Source organism: Phoenix dactylifera, chromosome 1 (genome assembly GCF_009389715.1).
Source record: "Phoenix dactylifera cultivar Barhee BC4 chromosome 1, palm_55x_up_171113_PBpolish2nd_filt_p, whole genome shotgun sequence".
Lineage (NCBI taxonomy): Eukaryota > Viridiplantae > Streptophyta > Magnoliopsida > Arecales > Arecaceae > Phoenix > Phoenix dactylifera.
The window spans coordinates 12,022,667-12,050,285 of NC_052392.1; the positions used below are offsets into that span (position 1 = coordinate 12,022,667).

At 42.7% G+C, this 27,619-nt stretch overlaps 2 protein-coding genes across 2 annotated transcripts; one reads left to right on the forward strand and one right to left on the reverse strand.

Moving 5' to 3' along the window:
* The first annotated feature begins 1,963 nt into the window (after positions 1-1,963).
* Positions 1,964-8,533, forward strand: LOC103699287. Its single transcript, XM_008781327.4, has 3 exons — positions 1,964-2,118; positions 2,351-2,439; positions 8,137-8,533. Exons 1-3 carry the CDS (start codon positions 2,080-2,082, stop codon positions 8,282-8,284), a joined length of 276 nt encoding a protein of 91 aa, XP_008779549.2. The 5' UTR covers positions 1,964-2,079; the 3' UTR covers positions 8,285-8,533.
* Positions 8,534-16,401: 7,868 nt separating this feature from the next.
* Positions 16,402-24,235, reverse strand: LOC103699278 (putative multidrug resistance protein). Its single transcript, XM_008781318.4, has 7 exons — positions 23,609-24,235; positions 23,453-23,507; positions 23,152-23,330; positions 22,548-23,005; positions 21,898-22,438; positions 18,569-19,465; positions 16,402-17,947 (listed from the first exon to the last, which is right to left on the reverse strand). Exons 1-7 carry the CDS (start codon positions 23,858-23,860, stop codon positions 16,571-16,573), a joined length of 3,759 nt encoding a protein of 1,252 aa, XP_008779540.2. The 5' UTR covers positions 23,861-24,235; the 3' UTR covers positions 16,402-16,570.
* Between the last annotated feature and the right edge of the window lie 3,384 nt (positions 24,236-27,619).

Consider the following 27,619-nt stretch of genomic DNA (forward strand, 5'->3'; position numbering starts at 1 on the left):
AGACTGGAAGTTGCCTATAAAGGCTTCTGTCTCCTCTACCCTTTTGATATGTTTCCTACCTCTTTCCAATTCCACCTGGGCAGTCGGCACTTGGTCGTCTCCAGTTTGCGGGTCACACTATACATTGCATCTCCCACACTGACATCTGCCATGCCTCCCGCACAACATCCCACGTCCAAGGATAAGATAGCCAAATCTTCTCAATTCGAAACGGACTGCAGTAAGGGGTAAAGGTCAAGGTACTAACTAGGATGGGGTAGTGGTCTAATGCTATTCGGGGTAGGCATCTCATCCGATAGTCCGGGCAACTCTGAATCCAGCCATTTGTGGCAAATACTCTGTCAATCCTCTCCCATACTCTCACTCGACCCAACTTATTGTTGCACCAGGTAAATCTCGGCCTGGTGAACCCAAAGTCAACCAAGCCTTTAGCCATGACGAAATCCTAGAATTTTCTAGCCTCAATCTTGCTGGTAAAAGCCTTTTCCCCTTGCTTCTCTCAAAGGCCATCCATACAGTTGAAATCCCCAGCGACCACCGTTGGATATTTCTACTGAATCAAATTGGCTCCCTCATCCTATAGCGCCCTTCTTTTCCTATATTCAATACTAGCATAGATTGCAGATAGGACCCATAGAAGCCCATTTTCTTCTGAAATTACCATAATCACTTATTGGTTGCACTTATGAAAAATATCAAAATTACAACTTCTTAATCTCCAAGTCATAATAATTCTGCCCGACAACCCTTGAGATTCCACTACATAAAACCCCCAGAATCTAAATAGGGCTGCCTTATGTGCTAGAGATTCCTTCTTGACAGCTGGGTTTCAAATAGCACACACACCCCTAAGTTATGCAGATGCACCGGTTTGCGAAAGGCTAAGCTAAAAGAAGGCTTCCCACCCTCCCACCCTTCGTTCTCCAACAGTTCCACAGTAGGACCTTCATTCAACATGTTGGAGGGAGGGCTAGCCCTCTCCCTCAGGCCCCACCCCTACCATATAAGTGTATCTTTGAAATGTAGATTCGACTATAACTATTTTAATCAGACAAATGATGTAATGATGTCCATGGTGTGATATGAGATGATATTTTCCAAACCAACCAACAAAGCAGGGATGTACAACTCTTAGGCTGAAGTGGAATTTATATTAAAAATTTTTTTAATTATTGATCTTGCAAGTTTATTTTCTCATTTCGGGTTCTCTTAATGATCTTATCCTTACATCTAACAACTAGGGAGGTGATAGTTTGAACAAATATATATCAGATATTCAAATTATATGTTTTAGTAATTTAGTATTTATAAGTATATTGGACATTTAATAATATAAATTGTCTATATCTTATTTAGATCCAAGGGCAAAATTATACTAGAACTCCTAAATATATATTATTTTGTGAAAAAAATCTCAAGTAAAGAGGCGGTATTCTTTTTCATCTCTTGTACTCATGTACATTTTTTTTTTAAAATTTTTGTTGTTTCTTCATAAATTGCCATGAATTATGAAAACTTTTCAATCCGACCTCGACTAGAACACACTTTTGCTCTTTTCATTCCTATCAAGCTACGGTAAAAAAATTCTAATGCTTTGACAATTATTATTAGTTAATTGTTTTAATATTTTTAAATATACTATAATTTATCTTTTTTAAGCAATTATTATTAGTTCTTGTAAATGAAAAGTAGTTGACATGACGATAATGGTCATTATATATAATAATTGAACTATGATTGTTATTTATTAAACTTTTATTATATGCTATAACTATGACATTATATAAGCATTCGAAAACCACTCTTGTTACTTAAGACATATTTCCAATCAAAATGAGAGGATACATGCTTAGGTCGCAATGTACTGCAACCCTAATACATACACTAACGATGGATCCGGATATTCTTCGAAAGGTTAGGGCTAAATGGTAAATGCAACCTATTCCTCCTCCGCGTCGTCTCCGCCTCGGTCCCTAATAAATTGGGACCACTTGCCCGTACTCCTATCCATCAACTAAGTCCTCGCATCTTCGCTCCATCGTCGGCCTCCCTTCCTCTTCTTGTCGACCGTAGCCTCCCATGGCTTCTTCCACCGTTAGCCGCTGGCTGAGGCCCGAGGTATGCCTCATTTTCCTCCTCCTTCTCCTCCCTCTCTTCTCGCTCTTTCTCTCTCTCTCGCACACACTTTTCTTCTCCTGTTTGGATCTCCTTTTCTCTTTCCCATGATTCGTAAACTGGGACTTTAGATCTTCACTGCAATCCAATTTTTTTTATATATCCGTTTTTATACCTCTTATTTTTAACGATGATTTGGACGGTTTTGTTTTTGATTTTTTTTTTTAATTATCAGGTCTATCCCCTCTTTGCAGCGGTCGGAGTGGCTGTGGGAATCTGCGGCTTCCAACTGGTCCGCAACATTTGCATCAATCCTGAAGTGAGGTTGGTTACTGGTTGGATCCTTTAATTTAACTGCATATCGCGTCCATGATTATAAGTTCTGTCAATAGCTATCTGCAATTGGTAGTAGTTTGATATCAAGCACCGGACTAGTGTTATACCATCAATCTTCCGAAGATCTGCTGTTATTTGTGGTCGACGATGGCTAAACAGATGGGTACCCTAGCAAATTACATCTATTATCATCCATGGCGGGAAGCCTTTATGTGAGTTCAGGGGGAGGTCCATAGTTGATTGCATCTGGAAGCACCATTAAAAGTTTTTTATTTCTCCTTTTAGTGCAGATGTAAATGAACTGGAGGTTCAGAGTTCAGTAGAACTCTATATTAAGATCCTTAGAGCTATTCCTAGCTTTTACATATAGAAGGGAGATCCATGATATAACTTCAAAGATATACTTAGACCATGGAAACTATGTGGTATTTAGAGGAAATTTCTGTCTCCTTTTTCCCCTGCTAAGGATTTCGTTGCTGGACATGATATGAGATGGTAAGTAGTGTTACATAAATGGTATTGAGGAGATAAGGATTGAGAAATCCTACATTGTCTCGCCAGGGAGGGGAAGTTGGGATGTCATATTATCAGGTGCCTGGCACCATTTCTGAATCATCTATTGGATTATATTTTGTATATCATCTAAGCATCGATGTTTATTATAACATCAAGTGGTTAATGAGTTGAAGGCTAATGCATCCTTCAAAACAATGGAATCATTCACTGAGCCCTCCTATCCAGCAGAGATGTAAGTAAATCTACAGTCGGGATTGATGGCTGCTATGACATTTTGTGTTGGACCCTTTTTGCCGTGGAATCGAGCAATGATCACAACAAGCACCATAGTATCCATGCGTCCCATCCAGTAGTCCACAACAACTCTAGGTCCATACTATGAAAGTTACTATATACTTAGTAAAGGAAGGGAAATCATATGAATCAAAGAGCAATCTAACTAAATACAAGTTACCTTGAAGTATATATAGTAAGTAGTGTTCGATTCCATCTCTGGATGCACCTAGCTAATGGGCTTTTGAACATAAAGTTCTAGAATGGAAACATAGCATTTAATACTTGATTGAATGGAGGCTCAATGTCTTCCTAGATTCTACAAATATAATGCCAATCACCTTATTCTTGGTATTATGTCCGATGATGTGGAGGAATGTAGCCAATTGTTCCTTAATAGTCACATGGATGGTATCTTTTAGAAGCCCATAGTCCCTGAGTAATCCATCCAAGAAAGAAAACTCAACATCCTTACAGAGGTAATGGACACAATAATTGTGCCCCCAATGTGAAATCCTATGAAGATGTCCATTCCTGTATGCTTTTCTACTGCTAGAAGACTCCCTAGGGATGTTTTTGCCCATCCTATGTGTGAGCCTAATATAAAACCACAAGCACACCATCGAAAAGTATTTGGGCAGCTGATTTCCTACAAACAATCGCCATTGCAATTTCCATTTCCATGTTGAAATGCATCTATAGATGTACAATTTAGTATGACATCAAAATCTTATCTTAGAAGCACGATCAAATAGATTGTATGAATGAACAGGAAAGTAGATATTGAAAGTATATGAAGCAAGAACAATTACAAGGTTACATCTTACTTATACATGTCGATAAATATGAATTTTTAGATGTCTTCTATTATAATAATTTTGCAACAAGAATGTTTGACCCAACCTATATATCCAACCCGACTGGGACCCAACCTATCTAACCCGACTTTTTGGGTTCATAGGTGGGGTATGGGTCAGCCAATCCCAACTAGATGGCGGATCAAGTTGGGTTTGGGTTAGGGCCTCTCAACTTGTTGGGTCAAGAAGGGTGTATAATAATTTTTATTTTAATATATTATTATATGTTTAGATTAGTTTTATAAGTTTTTGGCTGAACATGAGTCATTGGATAATGATCCAATGGCCTAAATATAATAGCATGAGTGGACTAAGGACTTGGGAGCATGGGCTCAAAGTCCCAAGCCCTACCCACCTCTCTCCATTCTTCTCCATCTCATCCTTTCTCCTCATTTCAACCTGTCTCTGCAACCGCAAGGTGGCAAAATTGCTTCACTAGTGTGGGAGTCTGGGTGGATGTGTGGCGGATCAAGGAGTAGGTCTACATGGCGAACAACCTCAACGATATCACGTGTAGCACCACCTGCAAGGACCTCGCCAGTGACTATGGCTAGGCCCCTGCCTCTCTACTGAGATGTCCGACTCCATCCACATCAATATGTAGATTTCAAGGATCTAGCTGCCAAGACCATCTATGACCTCATCAAGCTCTCCTCCAAGCCCCCTTCCTACCCCCATCACAAGCTCATCTTTTAATTTCCCTTTATTTCTTTTAACTAAAAAAATAGATTGCAGGTGAACAGGATAGCTGCAGGTTAGTGGGTAGGCTACGGATTGGGTTTGGGTTGGTCATTCTTGACCCACTGGTGAGTCAAGTCGGGTTTGGATTGGGCCCAATAAGCCTTGATATATGACCTCAACCCAACTTGGATCCGCTGATTGCCACCTCTATTTGCAACCAAACAAGACCCAAATGGTGACAATTCCATATATTGGTTGTTACATATTTTCCAAAAAATTAAGCTATATATCTTTCTTATTAAAATCTCTTGGTCCTTTAATCTAAGGTGAACTACACAGATCAAGTAGCTCACATTTTAGATTGCTGGAACCTTGGGACGAGGAATTTACCATCTAAGTGAGCCACTAGTTGTTGTTTATACCAATGTTCGCAATCTCGATAGCAAGGACCATATTGGTCAAGTACTAGGATGGTAACATACCAACACTCCGGTTTGATATAATTCGGTACTTTTTATTTTTTTATTTTTTATTTTTAAGATTATTTTAAGATTTATGAATCTTTGAATTATGATTTTAAGGGTATTCTAATGTTATTTTATTTCATATTGATCCTAAGAGATTGTATGATTGCTTAATGGACGTAATTATAATAGTTACTGTATGATTGCTTAATGGATATAATTGTAATAGTTAAATATATATGTGTGATAATTAAACATAGAAAATATATATTTTTTGAGCTTGAAAAATACCAACATCTACTCCCTTATGTAGTGTTTATGGTGCTTGTAGACATTGGGTGCTATTCATATTTGGGACCTTGGACATGACTTCAATTCAGATAGTATGCCTTCTTATGTATCTGATAATCTGAGCCTCTTGGATAGCCATCTAGATATCGATCTTCTCTTTGGTATTAGGCTAGCCATCTCTCTCCCATATGGTTGAAGATCATGGCAGCAAAATTTGATCCATAATCTAGTTAAGGCTATGGAGGATAGCCGCTCGAGCACAATGCAGCAAATAAAGGATATACATATAAATTATATTCTAGCTATGCAAATAGGATCTGGTGTACGATGAGGATCCAGAGACGTCTAGGGATCCTACTCTGGATGCTATATTATCAATCACAATAGTGTTTTGCTTGAACTAGCTTGAGAGGTTCACTCTCGTATGTTATTGTAACCTCGTGGGCCTTACGATGTGTACAGTGGTCCACATCCTATGTGGCATAAATGAAAGGTGACTTGTCGGTGAATTGACTTGGACTAGGTGGTTGAGTCATATGCTTCCCCACCACATCCACTACTACCTCCTTGGTCATTGGATGCATCATCACTTGAACATTGTTAGCATCATTACTCGTATTACAAGATGGTTTGGGCAATCGGTTATCCAAGGGCTTAGTGGTCTTAGAATTTGAATGAACAGGCTCCTCATTATCCCTCTCCTACGAATTTGTAGCATTCTTTATCTTTCTTGCTACTCTGAGAAAATATTTTCTTTTCCAGCTAGCCTGCCTGACTGGCTTTATTAGGTGCCTTGACCTAGGCCCATCACCCTAAAGTACCTTGTCTTCAGATTGGACTGAGTGCCATAATAACCTTTTCTTGGCATCTTCTTATCATATCTCTAGGTGGATGTCTCATATATAGAGCCTTTCATTCTCGTTTGGTTCCCTTCTGACCTCCATGGTTGCTCTTGCTATTGGGCATTGGCTCGTTGTGAGCATAGCATGTGTTGTGCCTTGCACTAGGCTCCGAGAGACTTTAGCCTTTTAGGACTTGTTTGGTTCGCGGGAAGAGTAGGAGGAAAGTGTAGTCAATAGGAAAAGGAGAAATGCCTCATATTTGGTTTAAGTTTTCAAAGGAGAGAGATGGAAAAGTAACTTTTCTATAGAGGTAAGTTTCTCACATTTTATAGGAAAGAAAAATTCATGTGTGACATGGAAAAGTCACCTTTCCACTGGCTGGAAATTGGGATAATTTTTTTTCAAAAGTATTCTTAAGCTTTTAGATAGAATAGGGTAAGGTCTTTTCCCTTTATTAAGGGCATAACAAGTATTGTACATAACTTTTCTAGGAAGGTAGTTGTTCAACCAAATATAAGCCATTTTAAAATGTCACTTTCACGTGGTCAACCATACATGCAAAAATCACTTTTTCAGGCATCATGTACCCAGGCATCAGTTTCTCAGGAAAACATTCCAGTGAGGAAAAATTATTTCTATGAACCAAACGAGTCCTTAGTGCGCCTTAAGCGTTTGACTACTTGTTATTGGGTACAAATGTGGCTGCTCCAGGAAAGTATGTGTTATAGTTTGTTGGCAATACATGATTGTTTGGTTATTGATAATATGTAAGGTCAAAGACAGCAACAACCAGTGCCGCGTGAACATGGATTTTGTCAAATCAAACTCTGATATATGCTGGGGAGCCTTACTTTGCAATATCAATAAATCAGGATATAGGGATTCATGAGGATATGGATAGCATATTGTCAGCAAAATATAAGTCAATATTTGTTAACAAAAGTAAAGTTTCTAAATCTAGATAGAAGAATTTGGCATAGTTAGTCATTTTGTATAAATTTTCAGCAACTCTGGCAGCTTCACCATTTGTTATCTGCTGATGAGTAGCAGGCCTGAACTGATCATTTTCTGATGCTGAATGTGCTCCCACATCACATTAGTTGCATCTGCTGTGATGATCCTCCCTGTTCTCTATATTCTTGGAAACATCCTAATCAGCAGCCCCACCCATCATTTTTGCATTCAGATTTTCAATTCATTTGTTCTGTTCCTTGATCTTGATACATCCAAGTCTTGTCCTGGCTATTGGCTAGTTATATGATGTGTTTAGTTTTGACTTATTTTTTATTTTTATTTTTTATAGCGCTCCATAATTTCATCAATATTCATTCTATCCTACTCTTATAAACACTTGATTCAGTAATGCATTCTTCCACAACTCCATAACCGCATTCACCTCTTTATCTATACTGCAATCAATAAAAACCAAGTCTCGAAGTTTATATTAGTGGTGTAAAAATCCGAAGCTTGAGAAAATTCTGTAATATATTGATATAGTATTCTTCACATCCCTTTTGTTGCATGTATGAAAGACATACGAGAGATCCTTGCAATATATGAATGTGCCTTTATTTCTGTATGGAACTGGTATCAGTGATCATTAAAATTCAGAGTCTGTCTCAATCAACTCATCTGGCTTTTGGCCTTTCTCTGATTCACTGCATCTGAAAACTGTATCGCTATATTGTTTTGTTTGGTACCTTTATGTTCTTCATGTATATATGGTGACATTCTTTTTCATATGTATGGTAATTTTACCAGGGTCAGCAAGGAAGGTAGGGCTGCAGGAGTGCTGGAGAACTTTGCTGAAGGACAGAAGTATGCAGAACATGGTCTCAGAAAGTTCGTTCGCAATAAAGCCCCTGAGATCATGCCATCAATCAATAGGTTTTTCGCTGATCCCAAGTGAAGCCTTTTGGACCAAAACAATGCAAAGCATTTGTGGTGGTTATTACTCTTGTGTTCAACTTGGTTGCTCATTACAATAATTATGGTCATGACATTGGATGACAGTTGTTTGTGATGCTATTGGACCACCAAATTATATTATGAATGATGTGTTTTTAATCGCATTATGTCACCGTTGCTTCTCCTAGAGGTTAAGAAACTTGTTTTTTTTTCCATGTACTGTGAAAATATGTACATCCATGGTTTGCTCTGTTTCTTCTTTTTTTTCTCATCCTTTTTTTAATGAGTTCGCAGTTCATAGTCAATGATGTTTGTAGTATATCTATTATCCATTGTTTTCATCTCTTGTTCGTCGACAAGGCTTGTGACCTATGAGCTCAATTATCTATTTGAAGAACACATCAAAACAAATATATAGAATTAGGCACTTGTTTTTTTTTTTTTGCTGAGGCGGAAGTATCATACAGGGTACGAATATAGCCAAAAAAATTAAAAAGTAATACATTACAGAAAGTACTTGGCAACTCCGTCTCTTCCATTCATAGGTGGTCCCTGAATAGTTGGCGACAAAAGATGCCATCTAATTCGCAGCTCCATTAGCATCTCTAAACACATGCTTTACCTGAATAGACATCCCATCACAAACTATAGCCCGGATGTCTCTCAACAGCGGAGGGTAAACGCCGACCCCACTTGAACCCTGCAGGAGTCATCCAACGACCGTCGCAAAGTCACTCTCAAGGAGGACCTTTCTCACCTGCAAAGCACGCTGCACATAACTCAAGCCAGACCATGCCGCCCTCAACTCTGCCTCCAGAATTGAGGTGTCAAACATCCGGCAACCTCCAGCAGCAATCATCCTAGAGTTCGGGCCTTTAACAATAAAGCCCATACCTCCTCTCCCATCGCCCTGCAGGACGTATCCATCGAAGTTGACCTTGAAGAAACTCGGGAGTGGGGGCTCTTAGGTGAAAAACACCATGCAGGGCGCTCCACGAGCAGAGGTAGAGCCCTAAATGTCTCGTGCTATCAAAGGTCTATCCGAACGGATCGTATGAGAGACCTCTACCACCAGCAGTCGCGCCCTTTCCACCACCACCCCCCGGAGGGGTTCTCTTCCCAAACATTCATGCGTTCCTCGCTAGCCAGATTTGATAAGCAGTATAGGTCGTCCGCACCGCCTCCGGCCTAGACTGTGAGGCCCTAGCCAAATGTCCAATCACCTGAAGAAAGGATGCCACCGGACACCAAATCTCAGTGGAGAACCCCGCCCACCTCCATATCCTTCTAGCCTGGTGGCACTAAAAAATAGCTGTTGGGAATTGTATCCTAAATGTCAATCGTCAGCATGTTGATAATTGAATTTTATAAATGAATTAACAAATTAATAAAGTGTTATTTGGCATTATTCATCATTTCATTGTACATCTTCAATGAACTCTTATATGATGAAGTTTTTAGGACTTGTTTTATGATAAAGGAGGATTTATCTTCAAGTCCTTAAAACTGTTCGCGATCAAATGATATGCTGTTACTAGGACGACAGCATTATCGAGATTAGGTCGTTTTGTGGCATATACGTTGGTTGTCTTCATAACCAAGGAGTGTGGAGACACTCGTATGCCACACAGGTGAAGTGTAGGAGTGCATTTCATGGAACGTGACCAATTTCGAAACGCTCTACTGTCAAGAGATGTTCCGAGTGGATATGGGTATAAGTTTGGCCCTTGACCTGAGACCGCAACCTGTGACTAGCAAGCAACTCACTGTACTTTGGTACCGGACTACCTAAATTTCTAATTCAGTGATGGAAGGTCACTGGGTACAGTCAAGTACTTGCGTAGTAAGTTGTGAGTCAAGATGGAATTGACCCCTCCTGAAAATAGGAGATAATGCTTTGTGTTCAATTTAGCAAAATCTTAATCAGGGTAATCCTTGTGAGGAGTCACAAGATTTCTAAAGTTAAATCACATCATGGATGCACTTATTACAGAGTTGACAGAACTCTGAAGTCATCCTGGCATTTAGGAGTCAAAGGGATGAATTATACGGTAACCATAGTCCAAGGGTTCTTGAATGTTGCTTTGCAATAATTCGGCCTATCCAGATGTCGGGTACCATTGCTAGATGGTCATTTCGATTAGTACAAGAAGTTATTCTTGTGCTACCGGTTTGGGTTCGAACCTATAGGGTCACACGCATAGAAGTTTCTAAGTTGATCAAATGGCTGATTGATGATTAAGAATCATTCAGAGGTAATTTGATCAATTCGATTGACAAATTATCCTAAACAAAAGTTGCATTAAAATAATTATTGAATTATTGGAGGATTAATTAGCAATTAGATTCCTAATAAACTCAATTTGATTGAGTAATTGGGCTTAGGTTGAGCAAAATTGAATAGGATTTAATTTGGGCTACATCAGAGTTTGACCTAATTGGATTGGGTTCAACCCAAGTAGATTGAGCTTGACCCAACCCAATTGGATTGGGCTTGATCCAAATCAACTAGAACACCTTCTTTGATGAGGATTTTGAGTCCAAATAATCAAAATTGGATAAGGAGAAGAATTCCTAAATTTTAGGAACCCATCCTTATCTTTTTGGAGAAGAATAACACCTTGATTTATCCCCAAGATTTTCCATGCCTATCCTATTTATTTTTAGCCAAAAATTGGCATGAGAAGAGAGGAGGCGTGGGGCTATATTTCCTATAAAAATGGCACCTCAAATCTTCCTAAAAAGATTTATATGAATTTCCTAATTTGTAGGGACTGCATGGCGCATGAAATAGGGTGGTCTGCGGTTGAACTTTCAACGCATGAATTCCTATCTTTTAGGGATCCAAAATACACGAAATTTGGATATTTTTATCTCCTCTTAGCTATCAAATTATCATAATTTTTTGGGGATTTTATCAGCCAAATTAATTGGCTAAATTAGGTGTGAGGCGTGGAGAGTCTTTGGCCTATAAAAGACCCCCACGCCTAGGGTTCAAGATATACAATATTTAGAGGTTTCAAAAAATTTTGAAAAAATTTCTTGAGGGCCTCCATCCCTTCTTCTCCTTCTTCCTCACGTCCATCCTCCATCTTCTTGAAGAACAATCAAAGGTTAAGTGTTTGGAAGGAGAAAGCTTCAGCCATTGCAGCGTTCCTGCGCGAGCTAGTACTCCCGCGGAAAACGATCTACCTAGGGCTTCGCGTGGACAATCTATAGAGGCCGGATACGTGTGCGGCTGCAAAGCGTGATCAAGGAGTCATCCAAGACCTCTAAGGAATCAGGTATGAGATTTGATCTCATTAAAGTTAAGATTAGATCTTAAACATGGTTGCTGAAATTTCAGAATTATATGTTAGACATACATTCATTGTTTCATGTTTTACATAAACATTTAAATCATGGTTCTTAATTTTGTTGTAGAGATATGATCTCTAGCATGCATGAAAATTAAATAGTTTAATTTTTAAATACTTCCGCTATAAATTTTTTTTGAAAATAAATGCATGCAGCCCGCAAGGGTTACTTTCAATAGCATGGTCCAGCGACTCATCTGTCTGACACTCAGGACACTCGGGGTGGATACCCATGCCCCTTCTGCATAGCAGAAGTCTCATCAGTAGCCGACCCCAAGCGACCTTTCAAAGGAATAGGGCCACTCTAGAATGCAATCTAAAACCGCCAGATCCAGCCAAAATCCACCTCCAACTGCCCTCCACCCTAAACAATGCAGCAGACGTCGGCCACCCTAACTCTAGACCTGTAGGACGTGCTCCATATCCTATCGTCAAGACAGGGGTGCCTCGAAACTGGGAGCGATTGAATTCACTCCGCAAGTGGCTCCCCGAACATCTAATCAATCCGGTAGGTATCCCACCCCCCTCCGAGAAGAAGAAGAAGGTCACGCACCCGAAGTCCCTCCCCAACCTCAACACTGACCAGGGTCGGCCAGCGCCTTGGCGGAAGCTCGTCTACCCATGCATCCTCCACCACGTCCACCCTCTGGCCATCACCAATCAACCACCTGCATCTGAACAGGACCATAGGCACGTACTTGCAGATCTCGCGCCAAACTGGTGATGCCCTCCGGCCCCCAGATGGGGTTACGCTGCTCCCAACATGGCCATACCTGACGACCATCATTTGACTCCAAAAGCACTGCAGCTCCAAGATAACCCTAGCCATGTGCCGAGCAATCAACGCCTCCCTTCTGGTCAGCAGAGACTAAACGCCCAGCCCCCCTGTCTAGTCGGTTGGCATACCTGCTCCCAAGCCACCAGATGCACCCCCCGGCCACCGCCCTGCGTCCCCCAAATGAAACTCTGAGCAAGCCTCTCAATCATCATCAACACCGTCTTTGGGACAACGGTGTTAGACATAAGGTAGACAGACACAGACATAGAGCAAAGCACTGACTTGACTAGTCACCCTACCCATCATGAAAAGCGAGACTGCTCTCCAACCCTTCAGCCTCTGCTGCACTTGGCGCACCACGTCCTGACAGTCCGAAACCCGCAACCTCCTTCCAGTGATAGGGACTTCCAGGTAACTCCATGGCCCATCCTGCTCCCTTTGCCAAGTAACCCTCTGATCTTCTGTCGCACCTGCACCTCAGTCTTCAGGCTAAAAGCAATGGTTAATTTCTGGAGATTCACCCTCTGGCCCGATGCTAAGCAATAATCCTCCAAGACTCTCCGAAGAACAAAAGCACCCCTGGGCCTAGCCCTAGCTGGTAGAAGGCAATCATCTGCCAAAAGGAGGTGAGAGATCGGCTGGGCGCCGGGGGCTGGGACATAGGCCTCCAGCGCCTACTCTCCACAAGCATGTCACAGAGCACGAGACAGAATATCAGCATAGATGATAAATAAGTATGGGAATTAGGGACAACTCTGGCACAACCCGACAATCGACCGGAAGAAGGGCGTTGGTGTGCCGTTGACCAAGATGGATAACGACGGCCCCTACACACACCCCATAACCCAGGAGATCTAAATCTTATGGAAGCCGAGGCTCACCATTGCCCTCCATAAGAAGCACCATCGGATTCTATCATAGGCTCTCTCCATATCGAGCTTCACTACTATGTAACACTGTTGTCACGAAACTCGCAACAAGTCCCACATCATCTCCTGAGCTATCTTGACGTTGTCGGTAATGCTCCGACCACTAACAAATGCCCCCTGATTCAAACAAATAGGACGGGGAAGGAGAGGTTGCATGCATCCTACCAATTAGTATCTTCGCTACCACCTTGTAGAGGGTGGTGCAAAGACTAATGGGTCTGTAGTAGCTGGGCTCCGCCGCATCGCGCTGCTTCGGGATCAGGGTGACAAAAGTCGTCTTCCAGTCATGTGACATAGCCGCTAACCTGAAAAATAACTGGACCGCCTCCACGACTGTCCTTCCAACAATGCCCCAATACATCTTAAAGAAAAAAAAGGGGAAAAATCATCAGGCTTAGGGGCTTTGTCCTCCCCCAAAGCCCAGACCAGACCACCTTCCTGATCTCCGACTTCATCACCTCCTCAATCAGGGCTACGTTCTCCGACGTCCCCACCATAGTGTCCGGACGCGAGAAGAAATCCCCACCGTCCGAGCCCCCCTTCGCAGCCATCTCGACCGAAAAATGTCAACCGAAGAACAGGGAAGCAGGGGAAAAGGCATCATAAACTTTTTTTTTTTTTGTTCTTTTTCTTCCCTGGCACATTCACTCCACATAAACTGAATAAATCGATATCAGTAGAATGTATCGGTGCATCTCAGACTCCATTTTTCCATTGATGGGAGGCTGGGTTGAGGGGAGCTGTGTTCTTCTGCACGTTTTGGATTTCTATTTATGGACAAGCGATGATAAGCCGAGCTCCCGCCTCCTATGTTGATCATGTCATAAAAAAAAAAAAAAAAAAAAACAGCTACTTCAGTGGCAATTAGCAGAGCTAATGAGGAAGATTGTCCTTGCAGGGAGATGGAATATATTTCGAGAGAAGCAATGAAACGACCTGTGACTTGTTGCAGGCTCTAGTAAGTTCTGGCAGCCTTCGCGTCGCTTTTTAGATCTATTGCTTGATGACTTGGTAGTGGCTGAAGCGACGAGCACTCTTGGTGCTTTTTGACTTTGTGGCGGCTGAACCGGCACACTTGGAAAGAGCACGTTTCTTGGTTGCTGAATTACTTTCCACGAGCTGAATGGGGCTGTGTAAAGGGCCTATTTGGACGGTTGAGAGCGGGGTGGACTGGGAGAATGGCAAAGGGTAGGAGAGGAGCAAGTTCGTTGCATCAAGTTGACCTTTCTCATTCATAATATCCGCATTGTCGTCTTGATACCATAAATTAACTTTTGAGAGGATTCCATTACCTCTTAAATTTTGGATTACTGATGCTGGCTTCCTTTGGGATGCCATTTTTTTACTTTTTTAATTTCCACGCGTTCTATTTCTCCCTATGATTGTAATGAATCATGGATTCCACCAATCCAAGCAGGTAAAACGAGCAAAAATTGGGTGGAAACAAATAGGGGTCTTACATGTAATCGACAAAGATCTCAAAGGAATTCTATCACACCCTATATGCGGGATATAATAAGGCTATGCTATCGAGGAGTACTGCTCATAATAATATGAAGCCAACAATCATAAGTTGTATATAAATCTACGTCAAATGAAATATAACATGAAACATCCAAATCCTTCATCCATTAAATAAATAAATAAATGCCTGTTGAAGCCATCTAAGTCCAAATTCAGATAGCAAAATCTATAATCTCAAAATTCAAAAAATCATCAACTACAAATCATAGTCAATCAAAGAATTAAAATTCTACTACGAAATCGCCAAACTTACTAGCAGGCACTCCAAACTTAGACCATCTTTTATTCTCAGTGACCCTATTTGTCTGAAAAGAGAAAATAAAAAGAGATATGAGCTATATAGCTCAATAATTAAAATTTACACTACTTTACTGAATTATGTATAAGTTTTTCTATGACAATATATTATTTAAGAACAATAATAGATATTACAAAAATAAATCATTTCATGGTACAATATGATAAAGCAAGTCATAAAGCAAATTATGCATGAACAAATCATCCATCCTTCATAAAGATAGTTTCAAGTTTATATAGCAAATAAATTCATAAATCATTCTTTATATCATTTAACTCTTATCATAGTTCAAAGTATTGCTCACAAATATTCGTACTAAAGTAATAGGGCATGTGTTTGTAATTGACAAAGTATCATATTTTATATACCAATTTTATACCTGCTGAGAGAGCCTATATTCGCATGGAACTAGAGGTCATACATAGCTACATAAGAGCCTTAAAAATATTTATATTTTTTCTTAAAATATACACAAATAGATGCAAAAATACTAAATGGTATGATAAGATTCGTGCTTCATAAATATATTGTTTTTAATAAAAATATTTATAAGATTATTTTTGTAACAAAGCATCATTTTCATAATATATATGCCAATCCTGGATTTTAAGAGAACATAACATCATTAGTTACAAACCGTATGCATAAAAAAATATGATAATTTGAAAATTAATAAGAAGTGTAAGGCCTATTTACAAGTTTAAAAACTAGTAAGGAGTATAAGGTTTATTTATCTTTTCCGTCTTAAACCTTCAAATTTCATTAGGCGAATTTGCTAAACCTCGATTCCGGTGGCATTCTCTAGCCTCAATTTTCGACAAGTACAATGATAGGGAAGGGCGAGTTCGAAGGAAGAAAGAGAAAAAAAAAAGGGAAGAAAGAGGGAGAAAGAAAAAAGAGGCACGATGATCGCCAATCGAGGGCCATAGAGGGGAGGGAGTCCTATTTCTCGGAGTTGCCGACTTCAGTGGGAAAGCAGACTCCTATTAGGAGCCTATTGCTGCTCATTGCATACGACCTATGCACGAGTTATGTGGTTTGGCCTGCATCTAAGTTAGGTCGATCAAGTGGATCAGATTAAAAGAAAAAAAAACTAATCTGTTTCCCTTTGCAGCCCAGTAATTAACTAGGTATATTAGCTTTTTTTTTTTCTGTTTACAAAAATGATGATCCAGACAAAAGATATATTTTTGTTCTGTTTTCATGCACCACATTGACATTGCACGGCGAATATCATGAAAGATATAAACAATTTATAGCATTAAGAGAAATAGAAAACCCTATCGGCATAATAAGCGATTATTTTCCGAAGCACTTATAGCCAAACCAAAGGACATCCAAAATCGACGATCTACTGCGCTCCGTGATCAGAGAAAAGCGAATGGATATTTTACAGTTGTGCTTAGGATTGCCCCCCCTTGTTGCCTCGTTGGAGGCTGACTAACCCGTAGTAAGATCCTGTCGGCCCCTTGGCCAGAAGGGAGGCATGAGTCCCCTTCTCCACCACCACCCCTTTCTCGAGCACCGCTATGAGGTCACAATTCTGTATGGTACTCAACCGGTGAGCCACCACCACACTCGTCCTCCCCACCATCACCCTCTCTAATGCCTCCTGCACCACCTTCTCTGATTGACTGTCCAATGCGCTTGTTGCTTCATCCAATAACAGGATCGCCGGGTTCTTTAGAATTGCCCTCGCAATTGCAACCCGCTGCTTCTGTCCCCCCGAGAGTTGCACCCCACGATCCCCACACCAAGTGTCATATCCTTCCTCCAGGTTGCTGATGAAGTCATGAGCGTTGGCTGCCCTCGCCGCGCTCTCTATCTCGGCCTCCGTCGCTCCTTCCGTCCCATACAAGATGTTCTCTCGAATGGTCCCAGCAAACAGAGTCGGCTCCTGTCCTACCAGTCCGATGTGCCGCCTCAGAGAACGAAGGTGGTACGACTTTATGTCTCTGCCGTCAATCCTCACCGTCCCCTTTAATGGGTCATAGAAACGTTCGATGAGTCCGATGATGGTCGACTTGCCGCACCCACTTTGCCCCACCAATGCCGTGGACTTCCCTGCCTGGATGCTGAGGGTGAAACCTCTGAAGATGATCACGTCCGGGCGCGCGGGGTAGGCGAACTCGACGCCGCGGATGTCCACGTCGCCGATCAGCTTCTCCGGATGGTGGCCCTCCGAGTCCTCAGGCTCGATGCGAGTGAACCGATCCAGAATCGCGAACACCGAGCCCGCGGCATCGGCGCCCTTGGCGAGATCGGTGGTCATGCTGCCGGCATCCGCAATGACACGGCCGGTGCTGACGAGGACCATGAAGGTCTGGAAGAGCGCTTTCGCGGTGATGTAGCCGTGGGAGATGAGCCTGCCGCCGTACCAAAAGTCGAGGGACCAGGTGCAGGTCATGAGGCTTTGGGAGGTGGCAAGGCCGAGCCCCGCGAACCAGGACTGCCGAATGCTCTCCCGCCGAGGGCCCTCTTGCGCGTGATCGAACAAGCGAAGGATGCGATCCTGGGAGGAGAAGGCGGTGACGGTGCGAAGGTTGGAGACCGCCTCGGCGGCGAGCTTGCTGCTCTCCGACTGGGACTTGATGGCCTTGCCGGACATGCTCTTCAGGAGGACTCGACGGGCGTAAAAGCATACGATGATCACCGGCTGGACGGCAATCATAACCAGGGCCAGCCTCCATGCGATGATTAGACCCATGGTGCATGCGATGGTGACTGCAGACACGGTCTGAATGATCAGAGCCATCCGATCACCCACCAGTGATCTCACCTGCACAACAACAAAGAATCATACTATTTGATCGATCAGGCGATTAACATGTCCCGAGATATGCATAGTCATCGCACATCAAGTTTGGTCGTGTCTTTTTCAAGTTGGCAGCATAGGTGATGTGCCATGGCGTGCACCTTCCGACTACTTTAGCCGTTTGGAAAGGAACGTCGCAACCTCGCATATGGACCCCAAGCACGACGCATCTTCCCAAACGGACAAAGTTGATAGAATTATTGGCCACTTCACTTTGTCTCTCACGGTATCAGCCCTCTTGGAAGATGCAGTAGAAAAGACAAAACCAACTGTTTCGCTAATAGTGGAAGAGTTGACAGGCATCTAGCCTTGCGCTTTTTCTGTGCTTTGTCTTGACATGCATTGTGGTTTTCTTTTCTATTCTAACATGGTTCGTACTATTTCTACGTCCAGAACCACCAATCAGACGTCATACCTCAATGACAGCAATCGCTAAGCCACCCTCTTAATTACCCTACCCACCTAAGTAATTAGCAAAGTTGGAAGAGTGAAGTGATCAGCAAGATAACATGTTATCACTTTTTAATTCACTCAAAAAAAAAAAAAAGCAAAAGGAGAGACTGAGAGAGATTCTATGTTACCGACCACATTGGCATCCTTGGCGAGACGAGAGCAGATGGCTCCTGTTGAATTCTCATCCTGGTCGAACCAGGCCACTTCGAACGTTAGAATCTTGGACAGCATCCGCTCCCTGACCCTCTTGGTGAGATACTCTCCCATGGCTCCGAAGTTGTAGTGCTGCCCGATATTGATCAAGAAGGAGAACACCGACAGCGAGACGAAGATGAGAGAATAAGTCCTCGTCTTCGACTTGATGTCATCGTGGTCGGTCAAGAAATAAACTGAGATCATGCTTCCCATAGCAAATGCGTACAGCGGCTGTACTGCCCCGAACACGGTGGCGCTCAAGCTACCCAGCAATGCCTGCTTCCACTCCGGCACGTTCAGCATCAGCAACCTCCGGAACGAAGGCACCGGAAGTGCTTCGGGTTCCGACTCGTCCGCCGGCCCGGCGTTCCCAAAAGACCGTGCGGAGCTGGACCTGCTGGCGGCGGAGAACCTCTGGCTCATGCTGCTGCTGCTGCCCAGATGAGACGATAATGCTAAGTTCATCATCGACGAGGATGCGGCGGCGCCTTCTTCGCCTGCCGTCGAGGTCTGCTGGAGCCGAACGAAGGACGAGTAGAGCCCGTCCTCGCTGCGGATGAGCTCGTCGTGCGAACCGATTTCCATGACCTGGCCGGCTTGGACCACGGCGATGATGTCCGCATTCCTTATGGTGGAGAGGCGGTGAGCGATGACGATGGTGGTCCGGCCGACCGTCGCCAGATCGAGCGCTTCCTGGACGATTCGCTCCGACTCCGAGTCCAGCGCGCTCGTGGCCTCATCTAGGAGAAGTATCTTAGGCGACTTGATAATTGCCCGGGCTATTGCTATCCTCTGCTTCTGACCTCCAGACATCTGAACGCCTCTTTCTCCAACCTGTGTGCATCCATATGAAATGATGACAACCCGGTTTTTTTTTTTTTCAAAAATAAATCCACCAAGAAAAAATTTTCGCTCCATGTTTTGGCAATAACAATGGGATGAATGGTTTCACTAACTCACCATTACGTACGTATGGAATGAAAAAGAAAAAAGAAAAAAGAAAAGAAAGAAAGAAAGAAACATGCCAGATCCAGAGCATGGATTTGTTGACCAAGAAGTAGTAATCGTTAAAGAGATAAATAATTAAGGTACTCTGTCAAGATAATATATTCTTTTATCATGATTCAGTTTCACTAATAATGAGGAATAACCTCTGTTGATAAGTATAGCATTGGAATAAAGAGCAAGGCCTAAGGCCTGCTCATGGTTTGCCCTACGTAGAACCACGATTTGGCGCATCAAGGAATATATAGGTCGAAGACTTACCGAAGAAAAAATAATAATATAAGCAGGTGCCGCAGGCCCGCAGCAGGAGTTGATCGTATAATATACGTTTATCCAGTTTTTATTCTATGTTGGACGTAAGAAATAAAATACACCAGTTTAGGGCAGCTTTCAAGAGTCAAGATATATACTCTATTCAGACCAATTCATGTATTTATAATTCATTATTGACTTAAATCGACGATGGAAACTACGACCCGGAAGTGTTAAGGGGTATTAGAAAGCGAGGGTAATTAGCTTTTAATAAGATATCCGCCATTTTTTTGTCATCAGAAGTTGTCAAGCAAACAGTGGGCATAGTTGTCATCAGATTCCTTGGTGATACCCAAAGCATCCACCTAGTGCCCTTCCCAGATCCACCTAGTGGAAGGCGTGAGTGCAGCCCAGCGAGCAGGACATGAGGGGCTTTCTTCTGCCTGTCCTGCAGAGCACTGGCCTAGTGGACTTCTCCTGGCGATCACGCTGCCACATGGCCGTCCAGTGTGAATCTCTCCATCAACTCAACGGCCTAGATTGCAGGTAATCACACCGAACTTTCGCCATTTTTTGAAGTGGGGGCATACCAATCATTTCTCGTGCTTTTTCACCATCTCCGACGAGCAAATTCCTCGCGAATGGATGGATGCTATGACAAGCACCAACCCTTTCACCGGCGTCCGCACTTGGGGTGTAACATCACACACCGGGAAGCGAACGTCAAGCTGAGGAAAGAAATAAAACCAACAGGAAGTACACTAGAGTTTTGATTCCTTTCCTTTTCTTGGTCTGGGAGAGAAGTTGTTGATTGTGGGTTAAAAAAGAGTTTGTTATGGAACCAACATTCAGTTGGAGCTAATGGACGTTTGTTAGCAGCCTAATGCACACACAAAAAAAACAATAAATTTATTTATAAATTTTAATACTGTTAGCAAGCTCGTATCAGCAACTAGTGCCAGAAATAATAAAAAAATATATGATTTGCATCATAAAATGCTATGCATCATAAGATAACACCCATCAGATGATAGAGAGTCATTAAATAAGATGTCTCATATATGATGTTAATAGGTTGAAGCTATATGCAGGGTCAATATTGGCGGAACCGATCCGAATCAGACAGTTCCGTCCGTTTCGAATCATACCAGTAAATTGTACCGGTGGTTCATCGGTACGGCTTTAGCTCCAAAAACGAGACACGAGCCGGAGAAAGAGAAAGATAGAAAGAGCAAGAAAGAGAGAGAAAAAGAGAAAGAGAGAAAGGATGCCGGCAAAGGGCTAGCAGAGCCCGGCGCTGGAAAAGAAGAAAAAAATTAGACGATTCATAAGTAAAATTGGCAAATTTGCTGGCTTCATTTAAGAATCAGCAAATTTCTTAACAGCTCTTATTTCCGGCACCAGCTCCTTGGCGAGCTCCGCCGGCGTGTCTCTCCTCTCTCTCTCTCTCTCTCTCTTTCTCTTTCCTATCTATTCCTCAATGCCGGTACGGGCTCGTTTTCATCAGCCTTGCCGCATATAGCAGTTCAGTGTTTAATGGAAGGAAATAATTTGGGCGCTATTGAGCTGGTTCTCCACATCCGACCAAGAAAACAAAGAGGGATGCTGACATAGACGGGAACGCAAGTTGGTCCATACACGTTATGTGCCCCTATATGTTAAATTGCCAATGGTTCCACCCAATCCACACGTGGCAGCATGCAGTACCAAATCTTTCAGGGAAGTTTGTGCGGCTCCTATTGCTTGCAGGGGAGATTATTGTGTAAATTACAACGAAAATCATAGGTTACGGTCCGAAGAAAGTTTATCGGGTGGTGAGACTTTTCCGAGGATTTCTCGTAAAGTCCACCGGCATTTAAATGGGTCTCAGCAGCGTACATTAATGGTACCCTTCTCACCTAAACTTTTTGTTTTGAAGCGTAGGTCTTGGAATTTGGCCTCCCTACCTTTCATCAAATTCCGAGAATTTCGCTAAGAGAGAGAGAGAGAGAGAGAGAAGATTAGGGAACCTGAGTGTCGTATCCCAGAGGCAGCTGAGAGATGAAGTTGTGGGCATTGGAGGCCTTGGCCGCTGCCACCACCTCCTCCGTGGAGGCATCTTCCTTGCCGAAAAGTACGTTTTCTTTGATGGAAGCCGCAAAGAGAGCCGGCTCTTGGCTCACCAGTCCCATCTGTGACCGCAACCACTTGAGCTGGAGCCTCCTGATGTCCACCCCGTCCACCAAAATCTCTCCACCGGATGGATCGTAGAACCTCTCCAGCAGCGCAATCGCCGTCGACTTCCCCGACCCGCTGCCGCCGACCAGCGCCACCGTTCTCCCCGCCGGCACCTTCAGGCTGAAGTCCCTGAAGATGAGGTTCTCCGTCCGCGATGGGTATGCGAACTTGACCGCTCTGAACTCCACATTTCCTGATACGTTCTCCAAGACCTCACCCTCCATGCTGTCCGAATCAATCTTCGGTATTCTTTTGATCACCTCCATGATCCGCTCCCCCGCCGAGCTCGCCTCCGAGAAATATTTCAAATTCGAAAGCCCCGACCCAAGAGCTCTGCATGCACCACCCATCGAACACATAAGCAAAATATATGCGTATATGCCGTCCGTCCGCAGTCAAATAGATTAGAAGAAGATGAGTCGTTGAGGTTAGGGAGTATTACAGGCCACCGACAACGATCGCAGCTCCGACGGCAAAGACGGTGCCGCCTTTGCCGCCATGGTACATGACGAGCCGGCTACCGTACCAAACCAAGAAGGCCCAGATGGCAAAGGTAACGCTGTTACTCCCGATGGCGATGCCCTTGGCCAGGCCCTGCCGGAGCCCGAGCTTCACCGAGTCATCGAGCGCGGCAGAAAACTTGGCCATGGTGCGGGACTCCGCGACGAAGGAGTACACGGTCCGGACCGAGGAGATGGCCTGCTCGGCGATGGTGCCGGCCTTGTTGTACTCCTCGCGAATCTCTCTGGCGAGGCTCGTAAGAATCCTGCCGTACATGAGGCCAGGTATGATGAGGAGCACCACCGTGGGGAGGGCCACCAGGGCCATCCTCCATACTAGAAAGAACCCCACCATGTAGCTGCCAAAGAATGTAGCCCCGTTCATTATGAAGTTGGGCACCTGCAACTCATCCGTCATTCGCTTTTTCGCATAAGCATCGATTATTTTAGGCCCCGGGGGGAGGAAAAAAACAAAAAAAAGAAAAGAGAGAGGAGCATGCAGCTGATAGTTGTTACTTAAGAGGCCATGGAAAGGAGAGAGCGGACCTTTTCACTAAGGACGTCTTGAATGACGAGGCTGTCGCTGGAGACGCTGGTGATAACTTCGCTCGTGGAAGCCACCTTGAGGTCGAAATACTCCACGTCCTGCCTGAGAACTGCCTTCAGGTATCGCGCTCGCATCCGCGATGCTTGTCGCTCTCCCGTTCTCGTCCAGCAATATCCCTCTGCAATCATCATTAGGAGCTCAGAAGCATCTCAAGATGAGTTTAAAAAAATTCAAAGAAGCCATAATAGCTAAGTTTTTTTTTTTTTCTCAATAAAATAAAAAAGGGGGAAAAAAAGGTACCTAAGAAAGACATCACCCACGAGCCGCAAGCCAAGTAGAGCAAATCCACCGAATTCTGGAGAAAGAGCCAAAAAAAAAAGGAAACCATATATGAATACTTCGGCAGGCAGGCAGGCATATTGGAAGGAATTAGAGGGGAAGGGGAGGATGGGTCACCGTGTCAATGTGGTGAACGAATTGAGAAGAGTCAATGGAAGAAGAGAAGCCGGAGCCCAGATTGTTGAAGACCTTGCTGGTGATGAAAAGCATGACGGGCGTCGAAAGTCCGTCTCCCGTGGCGCCGAGAAAGCCCAAAGCCATCAGCCACATATCCACAGTATCTGCATGCATAAAGATCGTCCTAAAAGAAGAGATGGAAGACGAGCTTCCTCTCTTCTTGCTCCCCTTACCCCCTTCTCCTTTCTCCATCTTTCTTTCTACCGCGCGCTTCTCCCAGGGTGATACCACGGAGACTACTAGCCTAGGGAGACACCAGAGGACCGTAGCCAATCTAAGAACAACCTTATACCGCTTAAATGTTCGAAGCAAGCACCTACTTTCTATACGCACTCACATATGAAAGGTGGAATACTCGTGCCGTGCGCCCCCTCAGCTAACAAGCGTGGGTGGGGAACGCCATTCAAGGGAAATGTTTCTTATAAAGCACATGAGAGGTGGAATTGGAACGGTGGCAACTTAAATTTAATTTAGAGGGCAAGATGGACATGGCGAAGGTTGCAGGTTGACCATGGTGCATGGCAGTGGTATCGTCATCAGTGACGGCTGCTGCGGGTCCTCGGGGCGTGAAATATTGAAGTGAGGGGGGCCGAGGGTGACACAGGAGCTAGATGGAAGCTGGAAAGGGATGGCCATCGGCTAATCCTAGCTTGTTAAATGTTTTTAGAGGTAGGTATATATCTACGTTATTAATAAATTGACCTCTCCTTGCTATACGGCCAAAATGGGGACAGGCACTTAGGCATGGGGATCTTCTTAGACGTGGTTCGCTTAGGTACCGATTCCAATTTCATTTTGGATTTTGTGAACACCGACAAGCGATCTTCTTAGACGTGGCTCGTTAAATTATGTCATATTATGATACGCTTCTTTCACACCGACACGCCCCGACGTAAGCTTGGATTTTCGACAGGTTTCGAGCACGTTTTTCTACCTGTTTCGCTTACGCCCAGATCGAGTCATCTTCTATTCAATCTAGTAAGTTGGTGTTTGAGTGGTACGGGACTTGATTTACTCGGTATCATAAGTTCTTGATTGTGAGATGAAATCGATCACTATGACAAAAAAATAATGGTATCTTACGAAAATTATGTATGTAGCTAAATTTATGAGTAGACCATGCCGGACGAAATTTTGTCCTGATTGTTGTTCTTCAGAAATTTTGTTTCTTCTCTTGTTGCTATCCTTTGACTGGTAAAATGTTTGTACAAGGAGTTGACCCTGGTTATGAAATCGTGCTTCAAGATTAGATTAAGTCAAGTCGGATTCTTGCTTGATCAAGCCCCAACATGTCTCTTACCTAGCTACAGCCGTGTTTAAAATAATTTGAGCTTAAGAATTGTCCAATAATACAAAAAAAAAAGAAGAAAAAGTTGATCCATGGCAATCATCTTGCAATCAGAGAGTTTTTCCTGACTTTGGTAGTTGGTACCACAAAGTATAAAAGATATAATGAACAATAGCATTATTTAAATAAATAATAACTATTATTGCATCCAGTTTCCAAAAAAAAATATCATTAGTTTGAGGTTTAAATAAAATGTGCTTAGAAAAATAAAAGAAAACACACTAACTAAACCTCATAGTGGTGCTAAGATTTGCATGGTGGATAAAAAGGAAAAGATTATGAATACATGAGATTATATACATGAAATGTGGTATTAGCTTAATGTATTGTTAAATTTCATCGATAAATTGGAGTCAATAGCAAGAAGCTGTGTGCAACAGTTGATGCATCTGTGTTATATGTGGCAGTAATAAGCTCATTAATCATTGAAAATAAATTAAAGGAGTTTCTCAAAAAAAAGAATAGAAATAAAAGGAGATTTGAAGGTGATCGATATCTATTTTATGTAAGTTGGAAAGGGTACTTTCACTTGGATTGTTCATGGATTAATATTGTTGATGAACCATGAAAAGCAAGAAAACTATATGCAATAAAGTAACATTTAAATGCTCCAATCTAAAAATTTAAAGCATTTTATCATGAAGGTTGAGAAGGGAGGCGATCGAAAGCAACATCCATCAAGAGTAAGGAAACAAGCAGGTCATGAGAGCAGAATTGGTCATCCTTTTCGTTGGAGGAGACCAACATAAGAGCTGAAACACCCTGGGATTTATTGTCCTCCAACAAGATAGGAGTAATTGGTGCACATCAGGAAGCAAACTACTAGTTTCACTTGTGGACATGCAGAAAATGACCATCAGGAGTAATCCTACGAACCTGACCAATTAATCTAGTGTGCGATACATTTGAACTTGGTCAATTTGGGCATAAAATGAGCTGTTATGAACATCTGATAGATATCCAATCTGACTTGGTTAGCTTTCGACTTAAATCAACTACTTGTAAAGCACGATCCGACAAAAAAAATGGCTTTTAAATCCGTTGCCAAAATTAACGTAATCTAGACTTTTACCAAGATCACTCGATCATTATCTTTAGAATAAAGAAAAGAAAAAAAAAACTCACCTAATCATAAACGCACATTTTTCCCATGGGGCTGTAGATCTCTAGGCCAAGATAATACGAAAATGATGTCAAACGGTGCTTTTAATTAATATTAATGCCGGTCACATGGCTCCTGTTATAATTTCCCAGAAGTTTCCTGATGATACTCCTTAAATAGTTGGCTAGAAATTATGCCAAGTTATTAGATGTGCATCCAAAATTACACCCCCCGAGGGGGGCGTATTTGTTCATTTCCACTAGTCAGCGGAGCCAGCTGACCTCATTGCTTATGTAAATCAACCTTCTGCTATGAAAAAACTAAGGATACATATACGTGGCTAATCACTCGATCTACTATATGGATGACTTTGCAGGATATTCCTACTGAATTTTTCAATATTTTATACTGATTCATATTTTTTAATAAATCCGATTGACCAAAAAAAAAAAAAAAGGAATGCAATGACTTTTCAATTTTTTTCTCCCATGGATTGAATGAAGATAGGAATCCTTGTGAACCACACATTGCTTGACGTTCGTTGAAACAAAATCACATGATGCTAGCTTCAGATACCTTTGAATGAAAGCTATTGGCAGATGCGCACTAATCTCAGGTCTAAAGGTTCTTTTCTAATGAAATTAGTATCACATGACCCAGTTTCCTTTCTTCCCTTATTGTTCCCTTCCCAACTTCTTTTTACATTCTTTGGTAGGTCTGTGCTAAAGAGATTAGCAACAGGTTGGAAATGGAAGCAGGTTCCTTACAAGGACAGCATGGCTAGCGCCAATTAAACGGGAGGTTCACCGGATTCATGGATTCCAACGAAATTATGTCATCAGGCACGCAAGCAAAGAATTAATTGGACCTCCAGCCTTGATGAAAAGGACTCCCATGAGATGCCATGTTCCGGAATAGTGTTTTTTTTTTTTTTTTGCCTCCTTTTCACCCATGCCTGGTCTAGCTTTTCTGGCATGCTTTTTGTCTTCCTTTAACTCTGAGTTGACAGCTGATACCGCCCACGCAAAAGAACTTGTTGGCCATATACAAGAAAAGGAGAAAGGAAAAAGAGAGAGAGAGAGAGAGGGCAGCAATGGAGGCCTGGCTCCTCGAGGTCCTTCTAAAGAAGTTTTGACAGGACTGTAGAGATGTGAACGTTGGAGTCGCCAAAGTTTCAAAAAAGGCCAAGACCTATCCCACTCCCTAGCGAGAATAGATGAAGAGGGAGGATACTTTTGGCCTGGGTCCGTCGTCCATGCCTTGGAGCACATGGCACGCTATCATTCAACAGTAGTTCCTCGCAAATCCTTAAGACTGTGTACAGTCCTCATCCTTTATATCACAACCATCATTCGATAAGTTTCTACTCTCTTTTGAGGATAAAATTATTGTATTGGAAAGAAAAAGTATACATGATGTTTGATACATCCTCTTTTACTTTTTTTTTTTCCTTCCTCCTTTGGTTGATATGTTTCACCATCTTTTTCGTGCGTATAAAGGA